Raw genomic sequence first — 23,392 nt, forward strand, 5'->3', positions numbered from 1 at the left:
ATTTTTCCGCGTGTAATGCGGCCAAAACCACAAGAAGGACCCCTACACATGTTACACCACCGGAATCATGACGCTCGGGACTACAGAGGTATTTATTTTTTTGAAAGGTTCATGTAACCATGGCGACGCTATGAACCAAAATGTTTAAAAAAATGGGCCACGAGATTAGGTACACATGTTCTATTTTTAGAACAGCACATGCCAGAGAAAAAAACAAGAATTTACAGACTTCTCACATCCTTGTAGCTCAGCCATACGGCATTTTGAGATAAACTTCTCAACACTCTCTGTGGTAAGTAGTTTTTTCATCTGATGTTTAGTTTTCGCTCTATCTTCATCAGAAGGAGGTGTGCGCAGGGCCCTCGTCTCCCACTCTGACTCCCACTCTGAGCAGGGGAGGCGAAAAGATAACTTTTTTTTTTGCAAACAACTCCTTCCTGGCCACACTGTTTTAGCTAGCTTACTTTATTTTGGTGAAAACGTAGGAATTTTTGTCCCCTTTCCAAAAATGTCACTCTTATGTCTGAGAGATGTACGGTTTTCCTTCTGTGGCGCCTAGAAGCGACCAAAGTCTAGAATTTCTCCCATAGTCTCCCATGTTAAAGACGGCGTCTTTTTTTTTTTGAGGTCGTTTCTCATCCGATATGCAAACTGCAAAACAAGCAGATCTATACGAAGCCCCGACCCTCGGGCCGCTCACGGTCGTCTTGTGGTGTCGATATCTTGAATCGTTTGGCCGTAAGAAGCTTCTGTTCGACATGAGCGATTTAGCCTTTTCAGCCATTTGTGCCGATTCACTGTCATGGCCGCCATCTCCTCCTCCTCACAGCCCCTCCATTCAAAAACCACGGCGTGTTGACATGTGCGGTTACAATGATTCCCTTCCCAGTTGATACCATAGAGCTCATATATTTGGTAGATTTTAAAATTTTTATTTTTGTATTTAAGCAGTGACTCCAGGCACCTCAAAGACCAGGCAATATCAACATTTTTATAGAATCCATTATACAGCATTCAGCTGTGTTATCATCATGTCATTCATTCATTCACTCATTTTCTACCGCTTTTTCCTCACGAGGGTCGCGGGGGTGCTGGAGCCTATCCCAGCTGCCTTCGGGCGAGAGGTGGGCTACACCCTGGACTGGTCGCCAGCCAATGACAGGGCTATCATCATGTCAGGAATCAATAGTTCAGTATCGACCCGCATGTCACTCCCTCTCTGCTCTTTAGTACACCACAGCAGTGCCTGGCAACTTTCATGACTTGATGCTATATTGATAGGTGCTAGAATGGTTATTGCTAGCATGTTAGCATTTAAACTAATTTACTCATGTCTGGAGGCAAATACACACATGGCATGATGCAGCGAGGTTAAAGGACAACCTTGGCAGTTTCTAAACTTGAGGCCCACTTGCTAGGTGCTAGCATGGTAGCCGTTAGCATGTTAGCATTTAAGCTAATTTACTCATGTGTACAGGCAAATAAATACACATGGCATGATGCAGCGAGGTGAAAGGACAACCTTGGCAGTTTCTAAACTTGAGGCCCACTTGCTAGGTGCTAGCATGGTAGCCGTTAGCATGTTAGCATTTAAGCTAATTTACTCATATGTAAAGGCAAATACACACATGGCATGATGCAGCGAGGTTAAAGGACAACCTTGGCAGTTTCTAAACTTGAGGCCCACTTGCTAGGTGCTAGCATCGTAGCCGTTAGCATGTTAGCATTTAAGCTAATTTACTCATATGTAAAGGCAAATACACACATGGCATGATGCAGGGAGGTTATAGGACAACCTTGGCAGTTTCTAAACTTGAGACCCTCTTACTAGGTGCTAGCATGATGACTGTTGGCATGTTAGCATTTTAGCTAATTTACTCATGTCTAAAGGGAAATACACACATGATATGATGTCGGGAGGTTATAGGACAACCTTGGCACTTTCTAAACTTGAGGCTCTCTTGCAAGGTGCTAGCATGATGACAGTTAGTATGTTAGCATTTTAGCCAATTTACTCGTGTCTAAAGGCAAATACACACACGGTATGATGTGGGGACACTATGGGACTGCCTTAAACTTTTCGGGGCCTGAGGCTGTCATGCTAGGTGCTAGCATGGTTGCCGTTAGGATCTTAGAATTTAACTAATTTACTAATGTCTAAAGGCAAATACACACATGGCATGATGCAGGGAGGTTATAGGACAACCTTGGCAGTTTCTAAACTTGAGGCCCGCTTGCTAGGTGCTAGCATGATAGCCGTTAGCATTTAAGCAAATTTACTCATGTCTAAAGGATAATACACATATGGCATGATGTATGGAGGTTACAGGACAACCTTGGCACTTTCTAAACTTGAGGCTGTCTTGTCAGGTGCTAACATGATGACCATTAACATGTTAGCATTTTAGCTAATTTACTAATTTATAAAGCCAAATACACACATGGCATGATGTAGGGAAATTATAGGACAACCTTGGCAGTTTCTAAACTTGAGGCCCTCTTGCTAGGTGCTAGCATGGTAGCCGTTAGCATGTTAGCATTTAAGCTAATTTACTCATGTCTAAAGGCAAATACATACATGGCATGATGCAGGGAGGTTATAGGACAACCTTGGCAGTTTCTAAACTTGAGGCCCTTTTGCTAGGTGCTAGCATGGTAGCCGTTAGCATGTTAGCATTTAAGCTAATTTACTCATGTGTAAAGGCAAATACACAAATGGCATGATGCAGGGAGGTTATAGGCCAACCTTGGCAGTTTCTAAACTTGAGGCCCTCTTGCTATGTGCTAGCAATGTATCCATTAGCATGTTAGCATTTAAGATAATTTACTCATGTCTAAAGGCAAATACACACATGACATGATGTTGGGACACTATGGGGCTACCTTAACACTTTATGGACTTGGTGCTTTCTTGCTAGATGCTACCAAGCTAGCTCTCAGCAAGTTAGCATTTTAGCTAATTTGCCGTTCTCTAAAGGCAAATACACACATGGCATGATGTGGGGACGCTATGGGACTGCCTCTTCACTTTTGAGACTCGGTGCTTTCTTTTTAGCTGCTACCATGCTAACTGTTAACATGTTGGCATTTTAGCATGTCAGCTTTGTTGCTAAATTCCTCGTCTAATGTATGCTCGGCATTGCTGGATCGTCATGTAGATCGGGATCAAGGGCAGATGCTGGGAAAAAGTAAAAGTCTGCTGTGTCCTTCCTTGCCTCCTTATCTCCCTCTCTTGACCCGCCCCCCCTTCCTCAGCCCACCCACCGTGCCACCATCTGTCTGAGTCGTCCCTTAAAGCAACACTTAAACCTCCCACACGCTTCATTGAGGCAGACTTCTCTGTCAGGTGGTCCTGCCATGTCAACGGTCCCTGAGATGCTAACAGTAGCACATCACCCCACGTCCCCTACGTCCCCCAACATCCCCCACGTACCCTCAGCCTGGTCAAGCAGCAACCAGGACAAACATTCACTATGTCCCTCACATGTTTGCTCTGCGTGGAGAGGACGAATGCAGTCCATCGCTTTTGACAGTGGAGACAACAAGGCTTAGCTACACATCCTAAAATCAGGCCTGGAGCCTTCCCCCAGACAGACAATGTGTGGCCTGACTGAGACGCCAGCCGCTGTCACACAAGCAGCGCTGCAAATCAACATTTTCACTGCCGACACCTTTCCTGAGGGCTACGTTCACCTCACAGCGTCTCCCTCCAAATGAGTGTGACTAACAGGATGGGGGGGGGGGGGTGCTATTTTTATCTTTTAGCCTGTGACGGAAAGCAAATTACACCGCTAACCATAGAAAACTAAACAAAAAAAATACCACTGCCACAAACGATGAGGTTTATTGATCAACATGGATCATATTTATCTCATCAAACTTGTTTACAGAAAGCTTTTTGATGATTCATTTTTTTCCTTTCATCTTCTCAACGTCTCCCCACACTGGACCACATTGAATAACACCAAGAGGGGGCCGCCCTTGTGGCCAAAAAGCACACAGCACATCCAAACTGCAAAGTGAAACACAATGTGACAGTTGGAGCAGGAGTGGGTCTTCATCCCAAATAAAAAAGATTTCAAGGATATCATTCGTAAATGTTATATTATTTGATGTTTGTATTTGATTGATTCATACAATGTGCTTGTGTACTTCCTGCAAAGCAGACATCTTGAATTTAAAGTGGCATCAACATCAGACGGGCGCCCTCTAGTGTAGCGCACCAAGCAATACAAAAACGGACATTTTTACTTTATTTTAGTTGGATTGCAGTTTAAGTGAAGTGAAGTGTACATTTCTGGGCATTAAACTGTCAACCCCCCCCCCCCCCCCCTCGCCACCCCCCACCCACCCAGCATGACTTTGTGCGGCGGGAGCGCTCGCCGAGGATTCTGATGGACCTGATCCAGCGGACCAAGGACGCGGTGCGTGAGCTGGACAACCTGCAGTACCGCAAGATGAAGAAGATCCTCTACCAGGAGAAGCACAATGGCCCCTTGGGGGACAGCCAGGAGGATGAGGAGGTGGGAGGAGCTGGCCTGAAGGAAGTCACCGTGTCCGTCTCTGTCCTCCACGGTGGACACTTGATCTTTTACATCAAATACATTTCAAAGGCCTATTATTATTATCAGCAATATTGTTTTTTTTCATTACTGTGTCACGTAAAAAAGGCCACTCAAGCCAAAAAAGCTTCCCAAAAAGTGCTATATTTTGTATGAATGTTTTTCCACTTTAAAGAAATCAGTTTTAAAAAAGAACTTGGCTCTTCCACATCCATACAAAGTATTTATTATATTTTGACTTCATTACTTTTTTAAATCCGCTATGATTTTATAACGCCACTTTTGTCTCTTACCAGTTTTCATTTCTTGTGGTAACGTTCTTTCACCTTTCAACGAATAATTCGACTTCTTCCTCATAAGACTTTTTCCACAACTCCTTTTCGTCGTTTGGTCGTTTCTTTTAACCGAGTGTCAGGGCCACCTTTTGGGAATAAAGTTGTACAATTGCAAGAATAAAAGTCAACTAAATGCATCATTTTATTCATGCAAATGTACGCCTTTTTACCTCCATAAGAGTTTAAGATTTGCAAGCATAAAGTTTATGCGTGGAAAAAGTCGTAAATTGACCAAACTGAAGTTTGTGAGGAAAAGTGAACATTTACGAGCATAAAGTCAGAAATTTTATGTTCAGCCTTTTGTTTGCCCCCGTGATATTTTAGAATGTTTTTTTGGTCAATGGTCTTGTGAAAGGGTAAGCGTAGGGTCGGGTTGAGCTTGCCAGGTAGGATTAGTCCACGTGCCCAATAAGTGTGTGTATGTCCCGGTGCAGGACAGCGAGGGGGCCAGCTGCAAGATGAACAGCCTGGGCAGCAACCACTCGGCCCCCAGCACGTCGCTCAGCACGGGCAGCCGGAGCAGCAGTGTCAACAGCATGCAGGAGGTGTTGGACGACAGCTGCTCCGACATGACCGTGATGCACCCCCGGGACTACACTGGCACCCCGAACTCCTCGCCGCACGCCAAGAAGGTACCCCCACCCTCGTGTGGCCCTTTCAGTCACATGATCCTCTATTTTGGGCAACGCCATCTTCATAGGACAGATTCTATATATATATGTATATACAGTGTGTGTATATATATATGTGTTAGTATACTGTATATAGTATGCTAACATTAGCATACTAGCATTTTATCCTTTTTCATAAGTCAACACAAAAAAATTTACCACAATTACGTTAGCATTCACTGACATGAATATAAGACCACCCCTCTTTCTGCTATAAAAATCAGACGTTTGATGCCACTTTCTGGGCGGCTCAACTTTTTCAGATGTTTCATTTATTGCATATTTTTGGTCCAAGAGGTGGATGGAAAAGTACAACATTGACACAAATATAAGGCCACTATGAATATAAGACAACCCCTCTTTTTCAAGACCTGCTTCTTTTTGCAGTAAAAATTAGACGTTTGGCACCGCATTCTGCTTTGCATGCATATAATAATCTTTAGACTCCAAATATAAGACGCCCGCCATCTTTTTATTTTGTTTTTGTATTATATTGATTTATTTTCCAAACTCCAAGAATGAATAACAATGTGCCACCTGGCTTGTGTGGTTCGCACAGGACCTAAGGACTCCAAATATAAGATGAACCGTCTGACCGGGGGGATATATGTATCAAGCCTAGGCATATACGTTGTTATCAGAGTACATGAACTGGAAATGCTCAGGAGAAGGTTACCAGGATGAATGGAATTCCAGGAGAATTCCAGTCACCAGGAAATCAGAAGTCAGAAAAGCTTGGAGGACGTCATGTGTCCTTTGTGTCTTTGATGGCAGGAGCAGCAGTACAACTGGGACGACGGCATCCACAGGGACCACAGGCTGATATCCCTGGACAAGAGCAGCCAGGCCCAGAACTACAAGAACCAGGGACGCTTTGCCACCATCAAGTCCGCATCCCTGGTGAGATGTCTCACGGAGGCTGTGTCCAGTGTTTGTCTTCTTTTTACACTTGTAAGATGTAGGGATCCCTTTCTTTATCCACGCCTCAGCTTGTCCTTACTACCGAGTGTCGGTTATTTTCCACTCGTTTTGTTTGTCTTGTTCAAAGCCCCCCCCAATACAGCACATCTGACTCAATATTGGGTCTTGGTGGGCGGGCACTTGTCTCTGTTCTTTTTCTATGCTGGTTTGTTGTCATAGAAACAAGCAGTAGTAAGTAGTAAGTCGCGCCGCTGCCTTCACGTGATCACTTTAACCCACCCCCCACCCCCGTCCTCATGTTGTCCTTGACGAAGGCTTGCAGCCTGACCCTCCTGGCATCTTGTGAGCGAATGAATGCAAATACGATGGAGTGATGGGTGGTTCCACAGGTTGGACTTGGTCGGGTTCAGGTTGGCTCTGGTCTCATCTTTGTAACGCCGTCGTGTAAACCACACAACCCCCCCCCCCCTTCCCGCTGCCTGCCGGCTCTGGAGAGATGACATCATCTTTTCTTTCCTTGTCCTCGACTCGACAAGCGACAGACGGGCAGGTAGACAAACGACAACAGACGGAGACCCCAGCAAGACGCCCAAAAATACAATAAAAGAATAAAACATACACGGAGGACAGGATAAAGGATGTGGGACACCAGGGAGGACACTTGAAGGAGGTCACAAGGATTTGAGGGGACACGTTGATATTAAAAACACACATGACATGCAGGAAGACATTGAGTTGAGACAACTATCTGATATCAGGGACATTAGTATGAGAGGACAAAAGGGTAAGACATAGACCAGGACGTAGCAGGGATATTACAGAGACATGAGCAGGCTTGTGTGGTGAGAACATGCCAGGAGGATGAGGGGAGTTGATATCAAGGACATGAGGATGACAAGAGACAGACATAGCTGCGAGGAAGAGACATACCTACATAGCTAAACATAGAGATCATCAAGAAATAGGACATGTCCATCTCCATCAGGTGTGGACATTGGGGTGGGGTGGGGGGTGACAGGGACATTCTTCTGTCCAAAATGACACTTTTCACATACGGGTGCTGGTGAAAGAGCGCATCACATGACCTGACTTGGCCCTTTGTGGCGCTGAAACAAGTGAGGAGGATGGAGGGCTGGGGTTACAATAGAGGTATTGATTCAGGGTTGATTTCAAACTGGGGGCTGCGGTGGGGGTATCGGGTGGGTCAGGGGGCCTTCACCTGTCCCCATGCCCACTAAGGTTTATCTTATCCCTGTATGTTATGTCTTATTATTTATTTCTATTCCCCACCCCCCCAAAACCCCCTCTCTCTCAATGAGGTATTCATGTGACCCACCTGCCGCCCGCCTCTTAGTGTTAGCACCGCTAAAGAAGAGGCGCTCTGTGCCGGGCTTGGCCGCCCGCCATTAGTGGCTCACGTGGCCTCTGCGGCTGTGTGCCCTGGGCGCGAACAAGCCCGCCGCTGGGGCGGGGTTTTGAATGCGGGACCCTTGGTGAGGCATGGAGGGTGGGGGGGATGTGGTCCTTGGACCCGAGACGGGCTGGAGTCAGGCGTAGGATGCAGCGCAAGATTCCCGAGCTCAAGTGGCAGTGATGTTTGGGCTGAGGCGCTCGGCAGGTGGGAGTTATGAGAAGATGAGGAGCGACAACCACCTCCTCCACGACGATGGAGACAACCCCTTCCTTCTGCAGGTCTTACTTGGCGTGGATCACGTATGACGGGTGGGGGGGGTCAAATGAAAGCGTGTTTGTTGAAAAACACTTGGGACTTTTTGTTCCTCCTGCAGGAATTATGATAATAATGATATGTACATATATATATAATGTTTATTATTATTATTTTGTTATATAAGATTATGATATAATGATTATAATTGAAATGAAATAAATGATTATAATGATATGTATATATATATATATATATATAGCTTCCTATGCTAGCTTCCTAGAAGACGGGGTTCTGTCCTCATTGATATGTTAGCATGTTATCTTAGTTCAAAACATGTTAGAAAGGACAGACATTCATCTGTGAATTGTCTAGTTTATGAAAATACATATGCTAGCTATGTTGAAGACTTCAAATTGTCTCTGTTTACAAAAGTATGTATGCTCGGTTCCCTGAAGATTAAATTGTCCTCATTGCTAACATGTATGTTATTATTATTCAAACTTTACATGAAAACCTGTAAGCTAGTTTCCGATATGTATAGCTTTGTTGACTTTGCTGGTGTTAGCAAAAACGTGTATGTTAGCTTTGTTAAAGACTCTAAATGATCTTTGACTTCCGCACACACACTGTGTGTAGTTTCTGAAAACACATGTATGCTAGGTTCCCAAAATGGCTAATGTTAGCTTTGTTAAAACGTTCAAACATGTTGGCTTGCGTCAGAATTTTTGAAACAAACAATTAACAAACACGTTTGCTTCATTGACTTTGCTGGTGCTAGCGAACAAGTATATGTTAGCTATGTTAGCTTTGCTAGGTTCCTAGAAGGCTAAACATCCACATTAGCGTTGTTGAAGACTAAGTTGTCTTAGAAGGACAGACACTTTGGCCTGCTGGAAGACTAGATTGTGTTTACTCATAAAGAAACCAAGTAGAAGACTCTCTGTGTGTGTGGAGGACCAGGTCAATAAAGGTAGTATGTGAAGTTAGCTCATGACAGCTAATACAACTGATCCAGCAAGATTGCTGTCAGGTAGTGACCTCCTCCAAGGCAAAGTGTGACTCGTGTGTGTACGCGCCCACAGGTGACCAAGCAGATCCATGAGCACGAGCAGGAGAGCGAGCTCCGCGAGCAGATGTCAGGCTACAAGCGCATGCGGCGGCAGCACCAGAAGCAGCTGATCGCCCTGGAGAACAAGCTGAAGGCCGAGATGGATGAGCACCGCCTGAAGCTGCAGAAGGAGGCAGAGACGCAAGCCAACAACGCCTACATCGAGCTGGAGAAGCTGGCCAAGCGCCACGCCGTGCACAGCGACAAGGAGGTGGGCTCCCGACACCGATTCCGAAACACTATTAGTCTGTTCCTGGGTCAAACTCTCACCAACTGGCATTTGCATACGGAAAACATAGTACCACTGTATAGAAAGAAGTAGTATCTCCTAATTGAACCACTGTGACAATACTATTAGCAAACATGTGATACTAGAGCCCAGACCCCCACCAAGGCAGCTTATCATCAGCAACCTGTTCATCGGCTAATGTTTTTCTAAAAATGCTGTTCTTCATGTCCTCTTTTTGACTTTGAACTCATTTTTAACTGGTGTAGCCTGCCTCTTCAATACGCTCCAACGTCTTCGCAGCTACAGCAGCACTTATGCCTCTTTTGTTTCCTCATTTTTTACTTTTTAATGGCATTTTACTTATCACCACACAGAGTATTGCATCATCATTTTTTGTTTATTTTTCTGAAATATTGTATTTTTATTTGTTTGAAATAAATTATTTCTGTTTTTCTGAAATTTTTTCTGTAATACTTTATTTTTTATTTCCTGAAATATTAGAATATTACGGAAAATATTAAATTTTATTTTTTTGAAATATTTTATTTCTTTTTCTGAGATAATGTTCTATTTTTATTTTCTGAAATATTCAATTTTTCTTGAGAAAAGTTATTTTAATTTAATTTTTCATGTTAAAATCTTAGATTTGTATTTGTCTGAAATAATATAATTGTATTTTCGTGAAACACAGGGTCATGTAAGATTATCTGACACATTTGTAGGTTAAATAAAAGGAAAATAAAGTAAAACAAAAAGTACATACAATGCCATTCTGTTTCATTACGTTGAAAAAATGAAATAGTTCTGGCGGTGCGAGGTCGGCCAGTTGATTTTGGTTCCAATGCAGATCCAGTACCTCCGAAGTTGGTAACCCAAAACAAGATGGTGTTTCCAGCCCCTACGGGATCAGGTCTACCGAGATTGAAGTGCAAACGAAACACTCGTTGTGTTGCAGTTACAGATTCCTTTGTTTTGATAAAAGTTTTGATTAACAAAGATAACGCCATGCTCACCAGTCCAATTCATGGCAGCAACCAAAAAAGAAACCAAAAACAATGCAGTTATAAAGAAACAAAGCAAAATGGCATTATATGTACTTTTCCAAAATAAAAACACTTTTGTTACTTTACTTTATTTGCCTTTTATTTAACCTACAAATGTGTCGGATCATTTTGCCTGACCCTGTATTTATTTACATACATACTGTATATACAGTACAAAGACCCCATGATGCTAAGCTAGCATACTAACGCTAATACTACTACTAATAATACGTTCCAGATGAAGAGCACGTTGACGGATGAGAAGAAGTTTCAGCAGCAGATTGTGGCTCAGCAGAAGAAGGAGTTGACCAACTTTCTGGACAATCAGAAGAAGCAGTACAAACTCTGCAAGGAGAAAATGAAGGAGGTTGTTTTTCTTTCTACAAAGCCAAACATCCTAGACAACAACAACAATAATAAGCTCTTCTTTCTGTTCTATGGTTATCATCATCTTGTTAACTGCGACTAATCCCTGCCAGGAGATGAGTGAGGACCACAGCACACCCAAGAAGGAGAAGCAGGAGCGTTTGTCCAAGCACAAGGAGAACATGCAGCATTCCCAGGCCGAGGAGGAGGCCCACCTGCTGGCCCAGCAGAGGGTCTACCACGACAGGAACTGCCGCGCCTTCAAGCGCAGGACCATGATCAGGAGGCACGACCTGGAGCAGGAGCAGATCCGAGAGGTGATGCCTTCAGACGCTTCTAAAGCTGGTTCTAAAGACCTCCAACTGTGGAGCTCATTCTTCCTTCCTTCTCGAGATCAGGAATCAAGACAAACATTCGTCCCTGTCTCAAATCCAAAGTCAAGTAGTTAGCTTCGTCCCTCCGACGAGAGATGGTTACGTTACATAACAGCCTGTCACCCACCCAGTTTTACTCGTACGTCGTTTTTAGTTCCTACAAATTCAAATGATCTTCTTCACCTCCTTTCTAATCTATTTTGATTGGTATTTATTTTATTTCATTGAATTGAATTGAAACTGCATGGATTTCTGGATTTCTTTTCAGTTCCAATATTGTTATTAATACCTACATATTAATAACCTATGTTATTAATATTCTTATTTACTTTAAATAGATTTTAGCAGTTTAGTGTAATCGTAGTTTTTGTATTTTGTTGAATATCAAAAGTAGGATGTCGTAGATGTGGGGACAGCGTGACCAGGACGTCGTAGATGTGGGGATGACCAGGACGTCGTAGATGTGGGCACAGTGTGACTAGGACGTCGTAGATGTGAGGACAGCGTGACCAGGACGTCGTAGCTGTGGGGACAGGATGACCAGGACGTCGTAGATGTGGGGACAGGATGACCAGGACGTCGTAGATGTGGGGACAGGATGACCAGGACGTCGTAGATGTGGGGACAGCGTGACCAGGACGTCGTAGATGTGGGGATGACCAGGACATCATAGATGTGGGGACAGCGTGACTAGGACGTCGTAGATGTGAGGACAGCGTGACCAGGACGTCGTAGCTGTGGGGACAGCGTGACCAGGACGTCGTAGATGAGGGGACAGGGTGACAAGGAAGTTGTCTGTGGGGACAGCGTGACCAGGACGTTGTAGATGTGCGGACAGGGTGACCAGGGCGTTGTAGATGTGCGGACAGGATGTCGAAGATGTGGGGACAGGATGTGCTGCGCCACCCGGTGGCGGCGTTCACATAGAAGAATTGATTGAAGGCGTTTTAAGAGAAGAGCGATGGAAGGTGGACGTTGTGTTTGGGTCCATGTTGGGATGTCGATGCTCCTCACAGATGCGGGTGTGGCGGTTGGCGGAGGATGAACTTGGTAAGATGGCGGTTTAATGTAAGACTGTGTGCAGGAGCTGAACAAGAAGAAGAGCCAGAAGGAGATGGAGCACGCCACGCTGATCCGCCAGGATGAGTCCACGCGGGAGCTGGAGCAGCGGCAGCTCAGGACGCTCCAGAAGCTGCGCGTGGACCTGATCCGCCTGCAGCACCAGACCGAGCTGGAGAACCAGATCGAGTACAACAACCGCCGCGAACGTGAACTCCACCGCAAGCACGTGCTGGAGCTCCGGCAGCAGCCCAAGAACCTGAAAGTGAGACCTTTAGCGTGGGACAGGAAGTGATTGCGGGCGGGCGGACCTTCATGCTCCCCTCCTCCTCCGCCAGGTGCTGGAGCTGCAGATCAAGAAGCAGTTTCAGGACACATGCAAGGTGCAGACGAAGCAGTACAAGGCGCTGCGCCACCACCAGATGGAGGTGACGCCCAAGGCCGAGCACAAGGTCGTGCTCAAGTCCCTCAAGGACGAGCAGACCCGCAAGCTCGCCATCTTGGCCGAGCGCTACGAGCAGAGCATCAACGAGATGATGGCCTCGCAGGCGGTGAGTGCCGCGCCCACGTGTACCCGTGTACGCATGTGTGCCCGAATGAAGTGCTACTAGTAGTACTAGTCGTACTAGTGCTATTTTATACTGTTCTATATTGTATTTAGCAGTCCTACCCTTTATTATTTACTTTTTCATCATCTTCATCACAAGTGCTACTGCTATTGGTACAAGTAGTGGCTGTAATAGTAGTACATTTTTACAGTATTTTAGTTTTTACTATTTAGCAGTACTAGTAAATTTTTTGATGTAATATTTTTTGTGTTTTCATGATACTTTTGTTATTTTTAGTAGTACCGTCATGTTTTTGTATGTTTTTATGACTTTTATATTATAAGTTGTATTGGGGACGCACGGTGGCTAGTGGTTAGCATGTAGGCCACACAGTCAGGAGAGCCTGGATTTGATTCTTTGTTTGGAGTTTGCATGTTGCGTGCGTGGCTCCTCCCCCTTCCCCCCTCCCACCTTCATTAGTCCCCCCAAATTGTCCATAGGTATGAATGTTAGTGTGAATGGTTGTCTATATGTGCCCTGGGATTGGCTGGCCACCAGTCCAGGGTGGACCCCGCCTCTCTCCAAGACAGCTGGGATAGGCTCCAGCATACCCCCACCCTCATGAGGATAAGCGGCCTAGAAGATGGAAGTTGTATTGGTAATTGCAGCAGTATATTTTCTACTAATATTTGGAGTACTGTTTTCTTTTTTTGAACTAATATTTTTGGTACTTTCATTTTTACTGTTATTATTAGTAGCAGTATTTTTAGGTTTTATTATTAAGGCGTGGTTAGTAATACTCTCCAGAGAAATATTTGTAGAAGTGGTATTAGTAGTATAACGACTATGATGAGTATGGGTTGAAGTACTGTTGCCGTGGTTACGCTTTGCGGTGAGTATTATGGTGGTGTCATGTCCAGCATGGTAGAAAGTGTGAACGTGTTGGTGAGGAAGCGTGGTGCCAAGCCCGAGACGTGCTAGCGTGACGGGGAACATTCCCGTGTAGCTGCCGAGAGGTCGTTGACGGAGTCATAGAAGAAAGACGGGATTTCGGTAGAAAGTATCCAAGTGAAGTCTGGAGACGTGACCCGCTGTCCCACTGTCGTCCGTGGCCGTCCAGCTGCGTCTGGACGAGGCGCAGGAGGCGGAGTGCCAGGCGCTGAGGCAGCAGCTGCAGCAGGAGATGGAGCTGCTCAACGCCTACCAGAGCAAGATCAAGATGCAGACGGAGGCACAGCACGAACGCGAGCAGCACAAGATGGAGCAGAAGGTGTCCCTGCGACGCGCTCACCTGGAGCAAAAGGTCAGGCGACGCCCCCTGCTTCTTTACATTTTTCATACGGGCAAATACGATATCGTATACATGGTACATATACGATATACATAAATCCATATATGTGGATATGCTGTGTGTATATGTATGTGTATATATAATTGTTGTGAGTTCCTATCCTGGAGTCACTGATGGTGGGGAGGGGTCAGTGCCCCCATTTGTACCCAATGCAAGCGCACTGTAACGTCCAAACATCCCTTTTATTTGGATTTGCACCAAAAATTGCCGCCCCCTGGTGGCTGTGACCATCGCAGCATTCTGATTGGACGTAAGTGCTGTGATCCTCAGGCGATGCTATGACGTCATTTCCCAGCCCAAGTATACACAAATCAAATAAAAAAAACAGTTATAAACTAGTCATTCATTTATTCACGACGTCTTTAAACGCGTCATTCTCGTGCCCAAATGAGACTTGCTGAGTGATGACGTAACCGTCTAGCTGACGGCACACAGACAACAAAGAGCCAGCAGACATGTTGTTTCCCGCTCAGGAGAAGGTAAAGCAGATGTGGATTCTGTCGCCCTCCGATGGCCGCCCGGCAAAGTGCACCTCACACATGATGACGTCATCTCATGGAGGCGCGATTGTCCCAGTCTGGAGTGTGGTTTAATAACCAACCACCCCATCGTCGGGTTTGTTTGCATCTTTCATTTCACGTGCTAATGCTAACGTGCTAGCTAGCAACATTGGAGTCCAAACATGGGGTTCTTCCTCAAAACACCCCCCCCCCGCCCCAAAGAGTTGGTGTTGCTCCCCCCTCCTTGAGGCTGTGCTGTGTTTGCAGATGGAAGAGGAGCTGGTTTCCCTTCAGAAGGAACGCACGGATCGCATCAAGCACCTGCTGGAGCGCCAGGAACGGGAGATCGACGCCTTCGACGTGGAGAGCGTACGGCTGGGCTTCGGCAACCCGGCCGCCCTGGACCTGGCCAAGGACGACTACAGATGAGACATGAAGTGACCTCAACCCCGGCGCCCCTCCCCCAGTCACGCTGAATGACTTCCTGTTGTGGCGTTCCCTCCTCCTCCTCGGTTTTGACCCCTTGTGGTGACAGGAGGCGGGGCTAAACAGCGTCACTTCCTGTTTTGGTTGGTTTTGACACGTACATCACCTGACCACTTTCAGCACGTGAAGAAAATATGTGACGTCATCGCACACAAGGGCTTCCTGTCAGGGAGGGGGCGGGACTTTGTACGGAAGGATTTATGGAGAGCTCTTATGTATTTTCATATTCTATTTTAAATCTCATGCAAATGTTGGAAGATTGTCTTTACCTATACCCCCCCCCCGCTAAACGTGACTCCATCATCAGTGGATTATTTTTCTTAACACTTTCTTACCGACCCAGCAGCACCAACCACGCTCGATGATGCCGATGATGATGACCATTGCATGCACTTTAACTCCCCCCCCTCCCGAGAAAAGCATGGAAGTGTTTTAAAGTTTTTAATTATATTTGTAAATAAAGTTCTGATGACACAACGGCTGCAGCGCCCTCGTGTCCTCCCCCTGTCACTCAACAACTCTCATATTTGTAATTGTAAAAATATGACCCTGTGATTATGACCAAGTTTCATTAGTGTTCACATGAGTAAAATTAGTTTATAATAGATGAATTATTTATGAGGTGTGGCTGCACCTGAATGCTCTAAAAGCTCTAAAAAGAAAGAAAAAAAAGCCCATCCTAAGTGTTACGTTCATTTATTGTCAGTCACAGGAAGTGGCCCTTTCACAGCAGATGTATTGAAGTGGAAGTCCTCCATCCAAGAGGGGAAAATATATATTTTTTTACTTTCCAGCGAGCTGCTGGTAGAGTTTGGGCACGTAGTCGTCCCATTCGGCCTGGTAGCAGGTGCCTGCCACGGGGGCGCCCAGCTTGTGGTTCTGTCTGAAGCTGTAGATCTTAAACTTGCCACGCCCCTCGCCTGAGCGGTTGGTGAGGACTGGCTCGCTGCAGGACAGCTCGCCCGACTGCTGGTAGACCAGCCACACGTACCGGTGCAGACCTGCGGGCCGGGGTTTGGTTATGATTAAGCCATAATGAAAGAGTTTGTCGTCTTGATGTGGCATTTGTCTCACCCGAGCCTTGGGGAGGACCCGAGCCCACGTAGTCGGACATGACGCAACCGGACGACACGTCGTTCCCCTTCATGTTGACCACCAGGAAGTGATGCCACTCCCTTTAAATGATCACAGTGGAGGAATAAAAGACTGAAAAGTCCAGTTACTTCCAGCACTTTACTCACCTGAATTTGGGTTCCTTCCTGCTGGGGGCGTCTGGGTCAGTCAGGGCCAAAGTATAAAGTTTGCTGGGGTCGCACCCCTCCCACTCGATGCTGGTGGGTCGGTTTTTCACCTAAAAAACACATGAAGTCTGTTTGAAGGCTCAACCCTACCAGCCACGTCCACTGGGGGCGCTGTTTGTGAAAACGCTGCAGAGTGTAATATTATTAGGACCAAAACTGCCAAAATAATAAATAAATAAAAGTGGGAAAAAAACAAAAATGAAAAAAAAGAAAAAAATTAATACAAAAAAATAAATATAAATGGAAATAAAAACAAAAATATTTTTTTTAAATTTTTGAATCTTGTTTTTTATTTTTGTATTTATTTTTGCTTTTATTTATTTATTTATGTATATATTTTTTTATTTTTGTTTTTATTTCCATTTATATTTATTTTTTTGTATGTAATTTTTTTTCATTTTTGTTTTTATTTTCACTTTTATTTATTTATTTATTATTGTGGCAGTTTTGGTCCTCAGAAATGCAGAAGGAAAAACTATTCAAATGAGGGGGCGGTCCTAAGTGTGTCTTGGGTTGAACTGTTCGCCTATTGGTTGATCGACATGCGAGTGTGCGAAAATCGACTAGGTATGCCTGCAAACAGCCACAGCAAGAGGAAGTCACCACACCACTCTCGTCGGATTCGTCCGAAGTTGAAGCTTGTGAAAGCAGAAAGTAAAGAGTCAACACACCTGAACTGGAATTAAGTAAAAGCGTAACACATCAGCTGTTTCATACTTACCACGTTCCAAATCATCCAAACGATTGGCAGCGTCCCTGAGAAGCTCGAACACCGACTTCCTGGTGGACCCCGCCATTATTGTCCCGGTAAATTTATACTTTTCTCCCTGTATACTTCCTCTTGCTGTGGCCGTTTGCAGGCATACCTAGTCGATTTTCGCACTCACATGTCGATCAACCAATAGGCGAACAGTTCAACTCAAGACACACTTAGGACCGCCCCCTCATTTGAATAGTTTTTCCTTCTGCATTTCTATGAGGACCAAAACTGCCACAATAATAAATAAATAAATAAATAAAAGTGAAAATAAAAACAAAAATGAAAAAAAATCAAAAAATTAAATACAAAAAATAAATATAAATGGAAATAAAAACAAAAATAAAAAAATATATACATAAATAAATAAATAAATAAAAGCAAAAATAAATACAAAAATAAAAAAACAAGATTAAAAAATTAAAAAGAAAATTATTTTTGTTTTTATTTCCACTTTTATTTATTTATTTATTTATTATTTTGGCAGTTTTGGTCCTCCATATAATATCGCATAACTGCCGCACTAGTTCCAGAGCGGTTCACTGTGAGCTGCACTAATACGTGAAATATGTTTCCGTACATGTTGTTGACATTATTTACGCACATTTACCACAAAAGACAGCGTGTTGGAATAATATGTATGCTAACGACGCCAGCATGCTACGAGCTCGGTTTTGCTAGGCTATGCTAATCAGAATTAGCATACCTGCGTCGGCGTGAGCACTTTGCCCAGCTCGTCTATTTCCACAGAGCCGTATTTAACGGTCAGCGGCTGGCCGGGCTTCTCGTCCACCTCCTGCAGGGCCAGCTGGCCTCTCCACTGGTTCAGATCAACGGGCATGTTGGCTTGGACTGGACGGGGTTTGTTAGCTCCGCACAAGTCTCACATATGATAGTAACAGTAGACGTTTGAAAGTGGTGCGTTCGGGGTACCAGCAGAAAATACGGAAATTACTTATGGCATGATTAATTGAAGTCTCTGCAAGATGGGTAAGAATATAGTTGCTAAGTTTTATCACATTCACACTTTAGTTTTGTTATTCTTGTGACCGATAAACAGGATTATGCCTTTTAAAATACCGTAAAATGTATTTTCTAATTACCACTCTGATTACACCCAAACGCCACTGACCAGCAATGGCAGATCAAGACCGCTAGATGTCTCTATTTCATTACAGTATGTCAATGTGTTATAAAACATTAGAAATATTAATAAATAGATCAAAAATATCATACATATTTTCTCGTTTGTGCCAAATCAAATCGTTAGCGAGTATACACAGATTCGTGCTGTCTGTAATGTATTTATGAGTATTTTTATTTTTTTGCATAGGATGAACTGCATTTTTTAAACAAAATACTGTAAAAAATAAAACTATTTTCACACGGCAGTGTGAAAAATGAATTCCCGATGGATTATTATTATTATATGTTTTTTTAATCCGTGTGCCTGTGCCTTTAAGAAGGTGCATTCAGGGTGTGTCTGGTGGTTCAAAGGTTCCGGTTCAATCTGTTGGAGCAAACAAACAAAAAAAAGCTGTCACCGTCACACGGTTCCCCGGACACAGAGGACCCTGAAGGCAACATGGACACTGTGGTGTCTCAGGTGGACTGGGTGGGACCCCGCACTTAAACTGGTTGGACTGGTCGGACTGGGACACTTTTTCAACCACCCCTGCAGGAAATGAAGCCGAATGGTGGCCGATGATGACGACGACAGTCAAACTTCTCTGCTTGTGTTGGTGCGCCGCAGGTAATTTCGGCATCACGTGACCAGGTGGCCCGTGTCCTTAACTAGTCTAACTAGACTAACTCGGGCCTGTCCTCCTTCCAGTCCCCGTTTGGGCCGACGAGCCTTCGGCCGAGTCTATCATCGCAGCCTCGCCCGGCGACGTCGTTCGACTTCCGTGCTACGGCGACGGTCAGGTTACGCCGTCACGAACCACGTGGTCGAAAGATGGCCAGCAGTTGTCTCTCGGAGTGACCCTGACAGACACCGGGGACCCCCCAAGTAGCCCCACTCGTGCCGGACGTCGCCTGGACCTGTTGGAGGACGGTAGCCTGGACTTCTGGTGGGTGAGGGAAGGGGATGAAGGGGTCTACTTGTGCGCCGCCCAACTTCCGGGTAACATCACGTGGCACGGACGCGTCCTGCTGCAGGTGGCAAGTAAGCAACTTAACATCACGTGACCTTTATTAGGCAAGGGAAGTCACCATATACACTACATGTCTCACTATGTGGCAAATGCGCTTTATTTTATTTTTTATTTGAGGTACCAAAAATGGCATTTTAGTAGTATAACATTTAATACTTTTAGCAAAACTGTTGTGGAAAAACTTGTTATATTCGGAAACGACAGTCGTAATGAAATGAATGTAATGAAGTCAACTATGAGAAGAAAAGATGCTGAAGAGCAGAGTGGTCCTCCAGGCGCTCCGGCAAACATGTCCATGTCCATCGTGCCTGCCACCCTCCTGTCCAACGGCACGCTGGTCACCTACCGCGGCTCCACGGTCTCCTTCCACTGTGCGGCCTCCTCGTACCCGTCTCAGCGTCTCACCTGGATCTTCAGAGGGGCGTCGGCCGGCGACGGCTCACTGGTGTCGACCGCTGAGACGTCCTGGCTGGACTTTAGGCTGAAGGACATCCAGGCCGACGCCCAGGGGGTGTACAGCTGCACGGCCAACAACACGGTCAGCCACCAGGCGGCCAACAAGAGCGCCCAGCTGCTGGTCTACTGTAAGCCTCTGCAGCATGGTGGCGTGTCAGGCGTGTTGACTAAAAGTCGTGCTTGTGGTCCAGACGTTCCAGACCGACACCCTGAATGCACATGGCTCCGGTCCCAGGACCACACCCAGGTGCTCTTCAACTGCAGCTGGCCCGGGTCATACCCGGCGCCCACACTGCGCTGGGGCGAGGAGGGGGCCAGGCGCGTCTTCGCCTCGGGGGTGACGGACAGCCTGACGGTGGCGCTGAACCGTTCGCTGCTGTCCGGCGGGCAGACGGTCAGGTGCACGGCACAGCACCTGGCGCTCGCTCCTGCGCAGGAACGCTCCTGTTCCTTCTTACTCGGTAAGCACGACATGGTTGTTTGGTTTCCTCTAACTAACTGCTGGCCACGCCCCACAGAGCCTCCGTACCCCGAAGGCGAGCCGCTGGTCTCGGCTCAGGAGGGGAGCAATGTAACGCTTGCCTGCACCGAGTCCACGTCCGTCCCGCCTGCCGCCACCACCTGGAGGCGGGGCCTGGAGCAGGTGGAGGTGGTCATCGGCACCAAGTACTTCCTGTTCGAGGACGGCCCCGCCTACTGGCTGACCATCGCCAACGTCAGCAAGGACGACGAGGGTGTCTACTTCTGCCGCAGCGAGAACCCGCTGGGTGTGCGCGAGCTGGAGGTCTACCTCACGGTGAGAGGTGAGTAAGACAATGCATGATATACTGCGTGCCTTTTTTAGAGATACAATGCTGACGAACCGGCCGCCCCGCCCTTTTCCCTCTGCCCCCACAGCGTCTTCCTCGGCGTTCACGGGCGCCATCGTGGGCGTGTTCATCGCGGCGCTGATCGTGGGCTGGGCCGCGGTGGTGGCCAAGGTGGTTTACGCCAACCGCCACAGGGTCTGCCTGGGTGAGTTCCTGATGCAGTGATGCCGCACGCACACGTGCTGACTTCCCCCCGTGTGTTGTCTTGCAGGAGGAGCCCTTGGGTGAGTCAACTTTGCCAACACCCCCAATCCATGAGTGGAACACCCGAGGATTGACAGCCCCTCATGTTGGTTGTCTATTGGCGTGGCCACTTCCTCACACCCGTTCACATTTGGCTAAGTCATGTCATCACAGCGCACAGGCAGGCTCGTATTCCCGGCATGTGGCGGTTAATCATGATCTGGAAAGTGGAAAAGGTCATTTCTTAACGGGACTACTGCAACAACACAGCAGTGGCAGCAACCAAACCAATCTTGTAATCATGGCAGTATTTTCAAGCGCATGTAGATGTAGACCAAGCATAAAAAATACCAAAAATGTCAATATTGTAATAATTTGAACCACTAAAGAGCCATTTGACTCAATGACTCACTGTTTTGGTTTGATCAGTTATTGTCCCCGTCATAAACGTTGTCAGAGATCAGGCCAACTATGGAGAGAAAGTATATCAAGGAAGAACATCGTTTTTGATGCTCTGGTATTTTTGGTTCAAGGTCAAATTCCAAATTTACGACCTGACAAAAAAGTCCAATGACTTCCATATAAACACCATTTTCCCCCATGGGGGGCTGGAAGGCGGACAGCCGAGGTGTCTTTGGCCCCTCCCCACCCTGGGTCACTGTTACTTCGGTGAAGCGCGTCTATTCCAGCGGAGCTCACGTCTTGAGAGAAATCCTTCTGACGTTGAGTCATCTCATCACATCTCTCCAGGCGCCCGGACAACAACTGCGGTGATGTGCTGAGCCTGGTGGACTCGGACGATGAGCAGATCTTCCAGGCACCCGTCCCTCGACTCCCTCCACCAACGGACGCGGGTCGCACCACCCTGGTCCAGATCCACCACATCCCAACTTGTACGCACCTCACCTGGAGACCCAGGAAACACGTCTATTTGGGATCTTATTGTTTTTACTAACGTATCGCTAGTACCGCCCCCTGCAGGTGAGAAAGAGGACATGAGAATGACGATCCGGACGCCAGAAGAAGAAGACGAAGCAAGAGAGGAGCTTCCGGATCTTGTAACGTTTTAGTTGAACGTGAAGGAAGACGTCTTCTTCTTCCTTCTTATTCCGCCACCCTCCACCCGTCCAGGCTTCACACACGAGGATGGAATTACCTGAGATACATTTACACGTATTCCAAGACGTTTACCGGGCCTGTTTCATGAAAGCTACAACGCAATCGCTCCTTTTTAAGACGCTTGCCAGCACCAAGATTGACTGCTCCAAGGAACGTCTCTTATTATTTCCATCATAGCAGGGTGGCTACTAACCTGGTTGCTCCCATTGGTGGAGTCGTCATGGAGGACCTGCTGTAACCCAGGACGCTCCTATGGGGGTTGGGGAAAAAACCCAGATCGTCATCCGAGCGTTCAGTGCAGCTCTTGATGCAGCAGGAGCGAGGCTTGCCAACAGTCTGGCTAGCATCCGTGACACCAGCTCAGGGCTCGGCAACCTTTACGATCAAAATGAAAATGAAAAATACTCCCCATCGATTGGTGTAAAATACCAAAACACTGTGTGAAGATCCTGGAAGCCAAAGCGATACCGTAGCGCTGCTCTCATGGAGGACTAAATACTCACGTTTAAATTAGAAGCCGAGCCCAACAAAGTCGTTGTTGAGGTGCATAGCGGATCATTCATCAGTCAACTGCTGCGGATTGAATGAAACAGCTTTATTTAGAGTGTGGCATTCTGACACGTATCTGTTTTAATGGCCCGCCTCCAGGCACGCCCACTCCGCTGTGATTGGTCACACTGCCTAGTGCATAGAAAGAGGCCGCTAACTCTGCAGTTTTTTTTCTTGATGTGGGCTTTTAACATACAGCCATAGAGAGTTTATCTTACAGCCACGCCCATATAAGGAAGGCCACCCTCTGTGACATCACAACGGAACAGTTTAACCACACCCTCTGAAAGCGAACATTTTGAACCAACATTCTAACTACATTTATAGGTCATAAAGGCGGGAAGAGCATCTTAGGTCCCCTTTAAATATATATGGAGAATGTTGATTGTATACGTATATTGAAAAGAATAAGACTGGTGGGCAAATGGATGAGGGTTGATGTAGGTTAGGGTTAGTGTTTTATTGTGGCTGTATGACATCACATGTAAATAATCTTTTGCTATTAAAATGTGTACAGTGTTTCTTTAACAAGCAATGATGTCATTTATAAAAATGCACTATAATAAAGTCAAATCATACTAAAAGTAACCTATTTTATCAGAAGTTTATATATATATATATATATATATATATATATATTTGTTTTCATTTTTAATAAAATGGGCCAGCAGATACAAGAGCTCTTAAATTTGTTCAAATGAATTCTTTTTTGGACATTATTATCGTATTATATGAAAACACGTACCTTTTCATGCTACCTAGCCGTGGCCCTGCCTTCTC

At 45.9% G+C, this 23,392-nt stretch overlaps 3 protein-coding genes across 7 annotated transcripts in view; 2 read left to right on the forward strand and 1 right to left on the reverse strand.

The window, feature by feature from the left end:
• taok3a (TAO kinase 3a) overlaps positions 1-16,861 on the forward strand; it is a 47,922-nt gene extending 31,061 nt beyond the window's left edge. Inside the window, exons 12-21 of one of the 3 annotated variants that reach the window (XM_078789563.1) lie at positions 4,356-4,523; positions 5,332-5,529; positions 6,343-6,468; positions 9,241-9,477; positions 10,777-10,905; positions 11,018-11,221; positions 12,363-12,602; positions 12,676-12,888; positions 14,006-14,188; positions 15,004-16,859. In XM_078789563.1, coding sequence (XP_078645689.1) covers positions 4,356-4,523; positions 5,332-5,529; positions 6,343-6,468; positions 9,241-9,477; positions 10,777-10,905; positions 11,018-11,221; positions 12,363-12,602; positions 12,676-12,888; positions 14,006-14,188; positions 15,004-15,165 — 1,860 coding nt within the window. In that variant the 3' untranslated portion in view covers positions 15,166-16,859. Of the gene's footprint in view, positions 1-4,355; positions 4,524-5,331; positions 5,530-6,342; positions 6,469-9,240; positions 9,478-10,776; positions 10,906-11,017; positions 11,222-12,362; positions 12,603-12,675; positions 12,889-14,005; positions 14,189-15,003 lie in introns of all 3 variants that reach the window. The other 2 variants (XM_078789562.1, XM_058069619.2) reach the window with 2 other exon arrangements.
• On the reverse strand, positions 15,878-19,348 carry pebp1 (phosphatidylethanolamine binding protein 1). 2 transcript variants are annotated; one of them, XM_058069695.2, is made up of 4 exons: positions 18,825-19,348; positions 16,464-16,573; positions 16,297-16,397; positions 15,878-16,223 (listed from the first exon to the last, which is right to left on the reverse strand). In XM_058069695.2, the coding sequence occupies exons 1-4, from the start codon at positions 19,044-19,046 to the stop codon at positions 16,006-16,008; spliced, it is 651 nt and encodes a 216-aa protein (XP_057925678.2). In that variant the 5' UTR covers positions 19,047-19,348; the 3' UTR covers positions 15,878-16,005. The 2 variants fall into 2 exon arrangements, with proteins under 2 accessions (XP_057925678.2, XP_057925679.2); XM_058069696.2 differs by lacking the exon at positions 18,825-19,348 and adding an exon at positions 17,987-18,209 and having other exon boundaries at positions 15,881-16,223.
• On the forward strand, positions 18,748-23,284 carry vsig10 (V-set and immunoglobulin domain containing 10). 2 transcript variants are annotated; one of them, XM_058069642.2, is made up of 9 exons: positions 18,750-19,033; positions 19,115-19,447; positions 19,712-20,020; positions 20,084-20,353; positions 20,411-20,695; positions 20,790-20,906; positions 20,973-20,985; positions 21,695-21,837; positions 21,926-23,283. In XM_058069642.2, the coding sequence occupies exons 1-9, from the start codon at positions 18,985-18,987 to the stop codon at positions 22,012-22,014; spliced, it is 1,608 nt and encodes a 535-aa protein (XP_057925625.2). In that variant the 5' UTR covers positions 18,750-18,984; the 3' UTR covers positions 22,015-23,283. The 2 variants fall into 2 exon arrangements, with proteins under 2 accessions (XP_057925624.2, XP_057925625.2); XM_058069641.2 differs by having other exon boundaries at positions 18,748-19,033; positions 20,084-20,695; positions 21,926-23,284.
• The last annotated feature ends 108 nt before the right edge of the window (positions 23,285-23,392 follow it).

Source organism: Doryrhamphus excisus, linkage group LG3, assembly GCF_037039965.1.
Source record: "Doryrhamphus excisus strain RoL-2023G ecotype Guam linkage group LG3, RoL_Dexc_Guam_v1.1, whole genome shotgun sequence".
Taxonomy (NCBI): domain Eukaryota; kingdom Metazoa; phylum Chordata; class Actinopteri; order Syngnathiformes; family Syngnathidae; genus Doryrhamphus; species Doryrhamphus excisus.